The sequence below is a fragment of the Dromaius novaehollandiae genome, chromosome 1, assembly GCF_036370855.1.
Source record: "Dromaius novaehollandiae isolate bDroNov1 chromosome 1, bDroNov1.hap1, whole genome shotgun sequence".
Lineage (NCBI taxonomy): Eukaryota > Metazoa > Chordata > Aves > Casuariiformes > Dromaiidae > Dromaius > Dromaius novaehollandiae.
In genome coordinates this window covers 208,127,163-208,140,464 of record NC_088098.1, presented here as the reverse complement: position 1 = coordinate 208,140,464, position 13,302 = coordinate 208,127,163, and the positions used below count along the sequence as shown (strand labels likewise).

The window sequence follows — 13,302 nt, the reverse complement described above, 5'->3', positions numbered from 1 at the left end:
TGAAAACTGTGTTTCAGAAAGTTCAAAATCAGAGACAGTTTCCACGTTACCAAAACAGGATTCTTGATTTTTAATGATATCAAGAAACTTTTTGATATTTATCCTCATATAATATTTATTACTTCTGATACAGCTTTCGTTTTTCCTGAAGAGCTAGGAATCCAAACTCAGACCTGAATAAAAATACAGACTTGTCACTAGGTAGGAAGGCTTAAGTCAGTTAGGAACAGGTTTAGATGACAAAAAGTAAGCCACTAGAATAAGAATATCTACAGCATCTCATGCTGACTTAACTTTATATAGCCTAAGCTCAGACCTTGAATTAAACTGATAAAACTGTCAGTTTAGAGAAGACCTGAGGAACCTGTTTTCTGTCATTATCCTGTATGCTCTGTGGAGCCTCTTAAGCAAACCAGGAGGTCAAGTCCTTTGCAGTTGAAACAACCAAACTTAGACCCTGGTGATCCTACAAAGATCTTAGCACTACAAAACAAATATTTGCTTTATGCATATATTCTGAATTTGGGCTTGTCAGTTATACGTCAGTATTCTCCAGTGGCTTTTATCTAAGATCAGGGAAAATTTTATATGTGCTAAGGCAGAGCAACACTGTTCTTTATAGAGCAAGCTCTAAGTAGACTAGTTTGGGTTCCTGGAGCAATGTAGTTCAAGTGTTCTTGGCATTTTCTAGGTGCCTGTTCTACCCTTGGTCTACTGTAAAACTGTAATCAAATAGCATTTCTTCACTTCTCACTCCTCTACCAAAATAGAAAAGCCTAAAAAGCAAGGGTTGGGGAAAAGAACGGAGAAGCAGAGGGAAACAGAAGATATAGTCAAGATAAGTGTTAAGACTGGAAGAAGAACATGGCTACCTCAGTTTCACTACGGAGAGAGGTTAACAAATGACTTACTAATAGCTTGGTACATCATGAATAGCTCCTTGTACTGGAGTCGAGCCATCAGCCTAGTGAAAGCCTTCGCTAATGCCTGTCCATACTTGAAGTCATCTCTTTGCCTCATGCACGCTCCAGAGTTTGTTCATTCACTGTTACATTCCCTGTTATGTCATGTGCACATCTAAAGGCATATCTCACTGGTTTTGTTACGCCCGTTTCTCCCCTCCTCGCCTGCAATTTGTCTAATTTATGTGAGATGTACCTTGTCTTCTGGAGAACTAAATGTTTGAGAATTTTCTTCTGTGTTTTTACAATTACTATGCTGGGCTCCAAGCCAACCAGCTCTAGGTGCCACCACAATGTAAAGCACAGCCTGACATGCCAAGAGTGTGGTCTCCCATACACTGGTAATAGCACATGTGATGTAGACAGAAAATCTGATGATTAGAAAGGATTTTTTGGCTGTTAGATGACCATTTTTTAGTCTGCATGTTTTTTCCTTTTCTAGAGGCTTTCTACTCCATTACAGCCTGTTTCTGTTTCATCATAAGCTCTCTCTGCAGTGTCAGACTTCAAACTTTCATTTATTATAAAGGTATGCACTCCCACAGTTTCATTATCCACAGATGTTCCAATCCTAGATGCATCAAAATTCAGTCTTCTGTTGCTGTAGTTTCTATGATCCATAAAATCTGAGCTGTTGAGGATGCTGATTTTAACTACAGCACTCAGATTGTATACAGTCCCTTCAGTCAGGGGAAATACTTACACCACCTTACATCTGAGCAGATCAATCGTTAAAAAAAGTAATTCTTGTATAATTTCATAAGAAATTCCTAAAGGAGAAGAACCAGCTCTGGCCTTACATGAGGCAATCAGTGACTACAGTTGATTTGTATTAGCAAGCTCTGACAAAATAAATTTGCAGTGTCTGCAAATGTGACAGATACTATGATCTTTACAAGAATTTGTATCTCCAGCAGAATCTCAGTTCCTCAGTGAATACTGTAATTTTTGTTTTAGCTTGTAGAGTAAAGTCTACTGATCTGAAAGGATGCATATGAATAGAAAGCCACTCCCAGTATTGAGCAACATACCATAGTGTGTAGCTTAAATTAGCTTCTAGGCCCCAGAGTTTACAAGAGATAGTGAATCACATATTAAAAATAGTTTACATTGATAATTCACTTCATCTAGGATTCCATATATTTGGTATTCCAGATAGAATTTTCATATTTAATTCTCTCTGCACAGCACCTGAAACATAACCATTTAAAGAATATCTCTGTTTACCACCAGTTAACTGAGAAATATTTCTCTCCGGGTCATGGATGCTTTACTGTAGATTGGAAGCAGTTCTACATTTTGAAATATAAATTACTGTGATAGCAGGAACAGGTTATAATGGTTGGTATCTCTATAACTCAGTACATGCTGTTTGTATTTAGAATCAAATTCAGAAAAATAGTCTTATGTTACATAACCCACATAGCATCCTGTCCTTTAAGCAGGCACTCAGTGGATCAGCAAAATATGGATTACCTAGCAAAGGTGATCTCTAATTACAGGTTAAGGATAAATACCAAAGCTTTGCATCTATCTGCTAAACAAAAGGTTGACCATACAGCTATCTGAAAAGAAAAAAAGACCCCATAGGAGGTGCTTGATACAAACTCACTATTTTCACATTTATGAAGGCAGTGATCTCCCTGCCTGCATGTTCTAATGGAAATTTCATGACATTTTCTGCTAAATTTCATTCATCTAGATTCCTCCTTCTCAGAGATCATAATATAAACCTTTGTGCCACAGGATACTGTTATCTCTTTTCTATGCTATTTGTTCTGTTTCATTTTCTAAATGCCACTTTAACCTTTTATATCCAGTTCTTTGAGCGTTGAACTACCGTAATCTTCTCTGTACTTGTTTAATATTCCCTTCAATTAATGGCCTGAGTTGTTATTCATTCGTCATGTAATTGGCTTGTTAGCCTCTGATCTAGTTTCTGTGATCTAGGTATACATGCATTTGACTAATTCCCATAATTGATGCTCTTTCCCACTTCTGTGCTGGGAGTAATCTACATGCACCACTTGCTCAAATGTTGACGCTCAGAATGAAGATGTAGGTAGCAGTACCTGAGTTTCTGAAGGTTTGAACACCTATCCTATCTGCTGAGATGGCCTGATTTTCAAAGAGGAAAGATGAAAGGCCCTCTATAGTTATTTTATGTTTTTTTCAATAACTGACTTTGACAAATTACAGCTAATTACACGTGTTTTAAGCTATCCTTTAAGTGTATTGTAATTCACTTCTAATTTGCATACAATACTTCTGTTTTAGGAAATACTGGAAACACATTCAAGATTGAACCAGTTTTAGGGATCATTACATTACTGAAGGAGCCAGACTTAACCACAATGGGACAGTTTGTTTTGTCAGTCAAAGTGACTGATCAAGGTTCTCCACCACTGTCTGCAACAGCAATTGTGCGGATATCTGTGACAATGGCAGACAACTCCCACCCCAAGTTCACTCTCAAAGAATACCAAGCAGAGGTTAACGAAAACGTGGATGCTGGTACTTCCGTCATCTTAATTTCTGCAATCAGTCAGTCCACGTTAGTTTATGAGGTTAAAGATGGGAATGTGGATGGAGCCTTTGCTATAAACCCATACTCTGGAGTCATCACCAGTCAAAAAACCCTTGATTACGAACGTGCTTCCTTCTATCAGCTCATTGTACAGGCAACAAATATGGCAGGCATGGCATCAAATGCCACTGTGAACATTCAGATTGTTGATGAAAATGATAACCCACCAGTTTTCCTCTTCTCTCAGTATTCGGGCAGCATAAGTGAAGCTGCTCCTGTAAATAGTGTAGTCCGGAGTGCAAGTAACAATCCCCTTGTGATACGAGCCACTGACGCTGACAGTAATCAGAACGCTTTGCTTGTCTACCAGATTGTTGAATCTACAGCAAAGAAGTATTTCACTGTCGATTCCAGCACAGGTGCAATCAGAACAATTGCAAATTTAGATCATGAAACAATAGCCCACTTCCACTTCCGTGTCCACGTTAGAGATAGCGGAAATCCCCAGCTCACAGCAGAGAGCCCAGTTGAAGTAACCATTGAGGTAACTGATGTCAATGACAACCCGCCAGTCTTCAGCCAGGCCGTATTTGAGACAGTCTTGCTTCTGCCCACGTATGTTGGTGTTGAGGTTCTTAAAGTCAAGGCTACAGATCCAGATTCAGAGATTCCTCCTGAACTAACATACAGTCTAATTGAAGGCAATATGGACCATTTTTTAATTGATTCAAGTACAGGGGTACTCACCATTAAAAATAATAGCCTTTCCAAAGACCATTATATGCTAATAGTAAGAGTATCTGATGGGAAATTTTATAGCACAGCTATGGTGACGATAATGGTAAAAGAAGCCATGGATAGTGGCCTCCACTTCACACAAAATTTTTATTCCACTTCTATCTCAGAGAACAGTACTAATATCACAAAGATTGCTGTGGTGAATGCTGTTGGTAACCGTCTCAATGAGCCCTTAAAGTACAGTATATTAAACCCAGGCAACAAATTTAGAATCAAATCCACCTCAGGAGTCATTCAGACAACTGGCATCCCCTTTGACCGAGAAGAGCAAGAGCTGTATGAGTTGGTGGTTGAAGCAAGCCGTGAGCTAGATCACCTTCGTGTTGCTCGAGTAGTGGTCAGAGTTCACATTGAGGACATAAATGACAATGCTCCAGTGTTTGTAGGGCTTCCGTACTACGCTGCTGTGCAGGTTGATGCTGAGCCTGGTACCCTGATATATCGAGTGACGGCTATTGATAAAGATAAGGATGAAAATGGTGACGTGTCGTATCTTCTGAAGGAAGACTATGGACATTTTGAAATCGACCGGGGGTCTGGCAGTGTCATTTTAAAAGAAGCTTTCAATTCTGATTTATCTAATATAGAGTATTTAGTTGTCGTTCTTGCAAAAGATGGTGGCAACCCATCGTTGTCTGCGTCAGTAGAACTCCCCATTACTATTGTTAACAAAGCAATGCCTGTATTTGACAAACCATTCTATACAGCTTCTGTGAATGAAGATGTAGAAATGCACACCCCAATATTAAGCATAAATGCAACCAGTCCGGAAGGCCAGGGTATCATTTATATCATTGTTGATGGAGATCCCTACAACCAGTTTAATATTGACTTTGATACTGGAGTTCTCAGCGTCATCAGTGCACTGGACTATGAAATAAATTCTCTTTTCAAGCTGACGGTGCGAGCCAGTGATGCCCTCACTGGTGCTCGAGCTGAGGTCACTGTGGATTTGATCATTAATGATGTGAATGATAATCCTCCAATTTTTGATCAGTCAGCCTATAATGCTACCTTGTCTGAAGCATCCTTGATTGGGACTCCTGTGTTGCAGGTTGTTGCTACTGATGCTGATTCTGACAATAATAAAATAGTGCAGTATCAGATAGTCCAGGATACCTTTAACAGCACTGACTACTTTCATATAGACAGCACAAGTGGCCTAATTCTAACAGCCCGTATGTTAGATCATGAACTCATACAGCAGTGCAGCTTGAAAGTCAGAGCAACTGATAACGGGTTCCCATCACTTAGTAGTGAGGTTCTTGTTAGTATCTCAATAACAGATATGAATGACAACCCTCCGGTTTTTAACCAGTTAATTTATGAATCGTATGTAAGCGAACTGGCACCTCGGGGTCATTTTGTGACTTGTGTGCAAGCCTCTGATGCTGACAGCTCTGATTTTGACAGGCTGGAGTACAGCATCCTATCAGGAAATGATCGGACCAGTTTTATCATGGACAGCAGGAGTGGTATTATCACCCTTTCCAATCACCGGAAACAGAGAATGGAGCCCATGTACAGCTTAAATGTCTCTGTCTCAGATGGGTTGTTCACCAGCACAGCTCAGGTGCACATACGGATCCTTGGAGCCAATCTCTACAGCCCTGTGTTTTCACAGAGTGTTTATGTCGCCGAGGTTAGAGAAAATGCTGCTCCTGGAACTAAGGTAATCCACATGAAAGCGACAGATGGTGATTCTGGTGTATATGGCCAAATAAGCTACTCCATAATAAATGACTTCGCCAAAGACCGATTTTTGATTGATAGCAATGGGCAGATTCTAACTACTGAGAGACTAGACCGGGAGAACCCACTGGAAGGTGATATTGGTGTATTTCTGAGGGCCCTCGATGGAGGTGGCAGGACTACATTTTGTACTGTGAGAGTGATAGTAGTGGACGAGAATGACAATGCTCCCCAATTTATGACTGTAGAATATAGAGCAAGTGTCAAAGCAGATGTTGGGAAAGGTTACTTGGTGACCCAGGTGCAAGCTGTAGATCCAGATGATGGAGCCAATTCAAGAATTACCTATTCTCTGTATAGCGAGGCTTCTGTTTCAGTAGCTGATCTGCTTGAAATAGATCCAGACAATGGATGGATGGTCACCAAAGGTAGTTTTAACCAGCTGAAAAACACAGTTCTGTCATTCTTTGTCAAAGCAGTTGATGGTGGCATTCCTGTAAAGCATTCTCTTATTCCTGTCTACATCCACGTTTTACCTCCAGAAACTATTTTGCCTTCCTTTACTCAACCACAATATTCTTTCACTGTATCAGAAGACACCCTTATCGGCAGTACTATTGACATTCTGCATGTTTTGCCTAATCAGGGTGCTTTGTATAGCACAGTTAATGGAGAGTTGACTGAAAACAACAAAGATGGGATTTTCATCATAGAGCAAGACACAGGACTCATAAAACTGGATAAGAGACTTGACCATGAGACAAATTCTGCTTTTCACTTCAAAGTTGCAGCCACCATTCAATTAGACAAAGTAGACATTGTAATAACAGTGGATGTGGAAGTTAAGGTGTTGGATGTAAATGACAACAAGCCCATGTTTGAAACTGCTAGTTATGATGCTATAATAATGGAAGGGATGCCCATAGGAACGAAGCTTATGCAAGTTAAAGCAGTTGATGCAGACGCAAGTGCAAACGGACAGGTCACCTATACACTTGCAGTGGAATCGGAGCTGGAAAAGATCACAGAAGCATTCACCATTGACAGCAACAGTGGCTGGATCAGCACATTGAAGGATCTGGACCATGAAAAGGATCCTGCTTTTACTTTTGCAGTTGTGGCTTCAGATCTGGGGGACACTTTATCCTTGTCATCAACCACCTTGGTCTCAGTCACTGTGACAGACATAAATGATAATGCGCCCGTCTTTGAGCATGAGGTGTACAGAGGTTCGGTGAAGGAGAGCGACCCTCCAGGTGAAGTTGTGGCTGTTCTTAGCACTTGGGATGAAGACACATCTGATGTCAACCGGCAGGTTAGCTACCATATTACAGGTAAGAAACAAAAGGCATGCTTTCTTGCCAGAATGAGCCTTATTGAAAAACTATGTGTTACTCCAGTTTTATGTGAAGGTTTGGTGGGGTTTCAGGTACCTTATCCCTGTGAATGGACAGTTGCACCCCTCTCTAATTTTTTAATTTAGACAGAATTTTGTATCAACTAGCAAAGCTGAGAAGGAGGAGAGGGTGCGTGAGTTTGTGTTTGTGCATGTCTCTGTCTGTCTGCTAGGGTTTTCTCTCTCAAATTTCCCAGATTGATGCTTCATGATGTGCTCTAGTGCACTGTGTAACCCATCAACCCATCAAAACTGATGTGTCAGACTGGAAACCATCACGACTTAATGTTTCAGCCAAGGGAGAAGAACAACTTTTTATTTTTGAGAAGAAAATTTTTACATTCCTATGCATTTAACAATTTTTGAAATGGTCCTTCTTCTTTTTGAGAATCCATAATGAATCATTTTGAAATACTACAATTTTTGAAAAAAAAATGGATGTGAATTGTAAATCGGAGGGAGTGGGGAGTGCCATTTCTTATGAGCACAGATTACTGACCGGGGAAGTGGTTATCCTCTCTGAAGGACTGCTTAGCTGCCGTGCATTGTTATATATGGCATGAGGCAATTCCAACTACATTATTAACATATTTTTCCAAGTGTAGTAACATTGCTCATTCCTGTTGTGCTATACTTATTCTTTTCTCCTAGATTCAGACCAGATTTTGTTTGAGTGTATGATGAGTGATGAGTTGCTGCAGTTATTTTTCTGCCTACAGCTTGCATTCTCCAATAGATGTTTTAGGGAACAACTTTTTCACTCCCCCCGCAACCTTTGTAATCCAAGAGCTAATATTAATTACACAGTAATGGCCAGACGATTGGGCAAATTCAAGTTTATCTCCTTGGATAGGATTAGAATCACACAAGACTCCATTTAGGTAGCAGGCAATGGGCAGAAATGAGAAGTCTGACTTAACTCACAGGATAGCAGTTTGTATGCTTTGCTCTGAAGGATAAGACTCCTACCCTGCATTAGCTATCAAATTGGAAATGGCTGTGGGATGATATATAGTGACAAATGTGGTGTTCCAGTTAGCCCTGGATTGGCTGTGTTATACATCTGAAGTAGCACCATTTGCAAAGCAGCCAGAAATTCATTTTGATTGTTTAAATAAAAGTCTGTGTTCAGCTTGAAGGTAAAAGTTTCTGCACCTGCAGTGGCTAGTGTGTTTGTAGTGTGTTGTGTTTTAGGATATTAGGATTAGAGGCAAAAAATCATCTTGTGGGTGAAAGCACAGCATTTGGAGGCTTTGGGCAAGATGCATTAGCTGCCTGTGCCAGAGTTTCCACATGTCTAAAACTAAATAAATCATACTTTGTCCCAGTGATTTTGTTGTGATATTGAAAGGAGTTTTGAGACACCAATGTAGAGTGTTACAAGAAAAGCAAAGCCTTCATGTTTGTAACAAAATTATCTTAGTATACTGTGATAATTGGCCTAAGATACTGTTTTTCTTAGTTCCAAAGTCTTTAAGTCATCTGTTAATCATTTTAATTATATATTAATCTGTTTTCTTCACGTTCCTGTGCTGTTAGTTTAGCACAAACTGGACAACAGTCACATGTGACTCAAAAAATTTAGAACACTCTGTGCCTTAATTTGTATCACAATTCAAAATACTTCAGACTTTTTGCCAGTCTTTTTGAGTTTCTGAAAACATTAGATCTCAAACCCCAACACTTTCTCAAATGTCTACATTATAATTACTATAGCATTTGAGCTCAGAAGCTCCACTGTCTTTGAACATATCCTTTCAATTTGGGAAAGCACACAGAGAATTAGGTTCTTTTGATTAATATGTTAAAACATGTTAAATTACAGTTTAACTAATGAAATAGTCTATCCACGCTTTACCCCAAATTGAACTGAGGAACTGCGCTTGAATATTTCATGGAATCAAATTATCTAGATGATTATTCAAAGTGACTGTGGCTTTTTGAAGACATTTTGAGACATTGACATTTCTGTAAATATAGTAAATAAACTGAGGAAATACGGGACTCTGCTAGAAAAGGAAAAAGAAAATAAATGAGAATGACATGGGGATACACCAAAAACAGCTTCTTGCAAATACAGCTGGTGGAAAGTAGCACACAGAAAATAGATGGAAAAATCATCTTTTAGGAGATGAAGAAAATGAATGTCCTGGGCTGGATGTGGTCACGGAAAAGCCTTTTCCGCTTTTTGCAAAAATACAGTAACAAGCGCTCTAATCAACTTTGAAAAGGGGTAAATACCTTCTGGCGGATAAATATATGATCTACTTTGAATTTTTCCAGTTTTCGACTCGATTACATGATTACTGGTAAGTAGCTGCCATTTTCAAATACAGATGCATCTTCTTTTAGTGGTGGAAAAAACTATTGCACTTGCCATGTGTTTGGAGCTTGATAGCAACTGGAGATTTTCACAAAGGGAAAGCACTGTATTTAAATTTTACTAGAAAATCAGGAGGTGCATAAATACACTTAGGAACTCAGTAGTTTTCTTTTTTTTTTTTTTTTTTTTTTTTGGAGGCCTCATTTGAGACCATTGCTTATATAATTTGAGGCAGTGTGGCTAAAACCCAGGTTCTGCTGATGTTTGGCTAGGATGAGCCAGCTTAGACGCAGCCAGATATTACAGAGGTTTAACAGGGGTAAACCAGGAAAAGCAGCCAAAAAAAAAAATGTCAGTTGCTAGGACTTAGGTACAGTAAAGAGCTTAAAGTTCCCTAATGCATCCATCTGATGTTAGGCTCCGTCAGGCACATAAATGTAAAAATGGACAATAATGTTTAAGCTTGGTTCAGTCAAATACAAGGAAGGTGGACGGTTTATTTTTGAAGAAAGAACTAGTATTTCACACTGTTTTTTCTGCTGGGTTCATTGCCCAGTATAAACAATGTGACAGGTTTTTATTGCTGTTTCTATACGCCCTGAGCACATTAAGGCAACATCCCTGGCAGGATCAGCACTAATTGCCTGTTGGCAATGTCTGGTACCTAAGGATGTGCCCTTCTGAGATCCTGGAGCTCTGCAGAAATGGATGTTTAAGTGTTCGGGGAGGGCTTGTACTGCAGGCTGAAGTACAGTGTGTTCAGTCTTGCGATAGGAAAGCTAAAAGGATTGGTTTTATTGTTTGGGCAGTTCCGTAAACATGCAGCATCTTAAACCTGGGGTGAGGGATAAACTGATTGATTTTATGTGATGTAAATGCCTAGAGTTCTAATTAGGAACTGAAGCAGCTAAAGAAATCCATAAATGAGAGAAAGAAATTAATTAAAGAAGTTAAAGTAGTAAATATTCAGTTCCTTCCCTTCCAGATAGGGACATTGCAGTGAAAACTGATACTCTCTGCTTCTAGTTCTGAGCTCCCTTTTTAGCCATTATAATTCCCTCTGTGTGTGCTTTAGTAATGATGTGTGTCAGGATTTGTTTATTTTGGATCACTGTGTGCCTGCATTTCATTTGTATCTAGCTGTTGGGTTTTTTCTCCTTTTCTTAAACTTGAGCTTGATTTGGCTTTGTACTATTTGCTGACTAGGGAGGGAGGGAGAGCATTATTTAAACTTCAAGTAACAAAAGATAAAAGATAATGCTGATTCTTTCAGCCTCAAAGTCTTTCTAAAAAGTTACTGGGGTGTTTTTTGTAGCTAGCACTTCAGTGTTGTGACATTCAAAATAGAACATAAGAAAACTGCCAAAAGATTTTAAAGAATCCATTAATACATGCAGTCAGCAGGCTTCCGTTTAGAAAATCTACATTATTCAGAGTGAAAAACTAATTAATTAGAACACCCCTAGGATACTGAATCTGCTTAAATGTGTTAGTGAAAAAGTTAATTAATCACTGCAGAATGAGATCTGCATTAGGACATATGTATAAGTACTAGAAGACGGTTCCCTGGGCCACAGCATCGATTTTTTTTGCCTTTCCTTTTTAGGAATATTTCCTTGACAGTATTTTACTGTTTACATGTCATTATTTCTGTTACACTTTGCTGTACACCTTCCACCTTTGTCTTCCATCATTGAAGTATATAGCCAGTCCTGAGAAGCAAAGAAATGAAGGCTGGTGCTAATGAAAAGGACATGTGAATAAACTCCGTTTCACATGTCTTCTGCTTATAACCCAGGTTTCTTGGCCATTCAAATTGATCCTTTTCTAACAGAATAAAGGCAAAAAAAAGGCCAGGGGGAGTGGGGGGTCGGGGTGGGAGGGGAATCTCACAGACCTTTTCTATACATACTCCCAAAATTCCTCTATATGATTTAAAAGCTATTCCATCAACAACAAAGCAACAGTGATTTTAAAATTACTCCAAGGTAGAGTTACTGTCAGCCTTAAAAGCTGCCAGCTGGTTTTAATTAGATTTTACCTTCCCTCTTTACTTAGCAATGGGATACCCATACCTTAAATGTATTACTTCATAGTAACTGAGGACAGTTAATCATTTCCTTTTACAAAAGAACTAATATGCAGGAAAGCACTGATTGATATCGTGAAGCTAAATAAGAATTTTTAAGACCATTTTTATTAATGGTTTACAACATTAAACTCACTATGACACGATTACAGCCTTTTATAAAGGAGAGTTAAGCTTTTCTTATGCTGATGTTGAACCTGAATAGAGCGAGTTTAATAGTAATCAGCAGGAGTCTACCTTCTTTGATAGTCACAGTGAGACTCAGGTCAATGGACAGATTCGCATTGCCCTGGGCTGTATTCAGATCTGGCCTATAGTGCATATTGAAATATGATGTAACCCGCTTCAGGGGAAGTCAGTTTTTATCATGACAGATTAAACAAAGTTCAACTGAGTTCTATGATGGTTTTTCCAGACTGTCACAGAGATGAGTGGGAAATTTGAGGTCTGCTTGGTTTTCTAGTCAGAAAAAGAGATTTTCTATCAACATAAAATATCTATGTTTGATATATGAATTTTATATTCTGTATGACTACAGGGCCTTTTGTAAGTATAATGGATATCTGACTAATTTTCTGGAAATCTTATTCATTACAATGTTGTTTTTCGACACAATTACAGTTATCACAAATGATGATGCTTAACAAGGAAGATTTACTCAGCCTGTCTGAAATGATGTAGTTTTCAGGATATTAAATAGAAACTGGTCTATCTTGTCATTGGTAGATAAAAAAAAAAAAGGCATAGATTACAGCCTGTGACCTCTTTTCTGCTTTTTAATGTACAAAGAAGGCTTGAAACATGCATTAGACTTTTTTTGCTTGATTTTAAGCACAATTTTAAGTTCAGATCTTCTCTGCTTTGTTTTTGCTAAGAGGGTCCCTGGGGAAGTGACAGGATTGTGACACCAGAAGCAACAGCCATGACACCTAACCACTTGACAGCAGGAGTGACTCAAATAAATACAGCCCTTAACATACCTTTCTCTCTGTTGGATTTTTTTTTTTAATACTTATTTACTCAAACTTTGAGCATAAGTAGTAGAGAGGAAGGTTTAAAAACCTTATCTTTCCATTAAGCTTGGACAGATCCCGTGACACATGTCAGGACCCTGAATAAGTTGTGAGCAAAACCAAACTGAGCATGTTTGGCATCCTTGATACTGCTATAAGAAAGAATAAGCATTCACTTAATATTTTATTCTGCTTTTTTTTACATCAGAAACATGGAAAATAGCTCTCAAATTGTACTTCTGCACAAAAGAGCACAGGAGAAAGCTTAATATGGTGGGGGTAGCTGGTTAGCTGGAACTGAAATTCACCCAGTGGAGCAGCATGATTTTTTTCTATATCCTCATTCAGTTCCTAGAGCACGTGAGTTTGGTCTATGTAGTGCTCTACCCTAAATTGTTAAATGAGCACATATAGTTTTACAGACCTACTTATGTTAGACACTGGGCATAGAAGACTGGAGAATTGGTTGAGAAGATGTTATTGTCTGGACCAACAGAGGTTT

General features: G+C 38.8%; 1 protein-coding gene across 9 annotated transcripts in view; it reads left to right on the top strand.

Annotated features, from left to right (window-relative positions):
- FAT3 (FAT atypical cadherin 3) overlaps positions 1 to 13,302 on the top strand; it is a 422,304-nt gene that overhangs the window by 336,282 nt on the left and 72,720 nt on the right. For all 9 annotated transcript variants that reach the window (XM_064505138.1, XM_064505137.1, XM_026109215.2 and 6 more), the window contains one exon: positions 3,240 to 7,313. In XM_064505138.1, the coding sequence (XP_064361208.1) occupies positions 3,240 to 7,313 (4,074 nt within the window). The remainder of the gene's footprint in view (positions 1 to 3,239; positions 7,314 to 13,302) is intronic.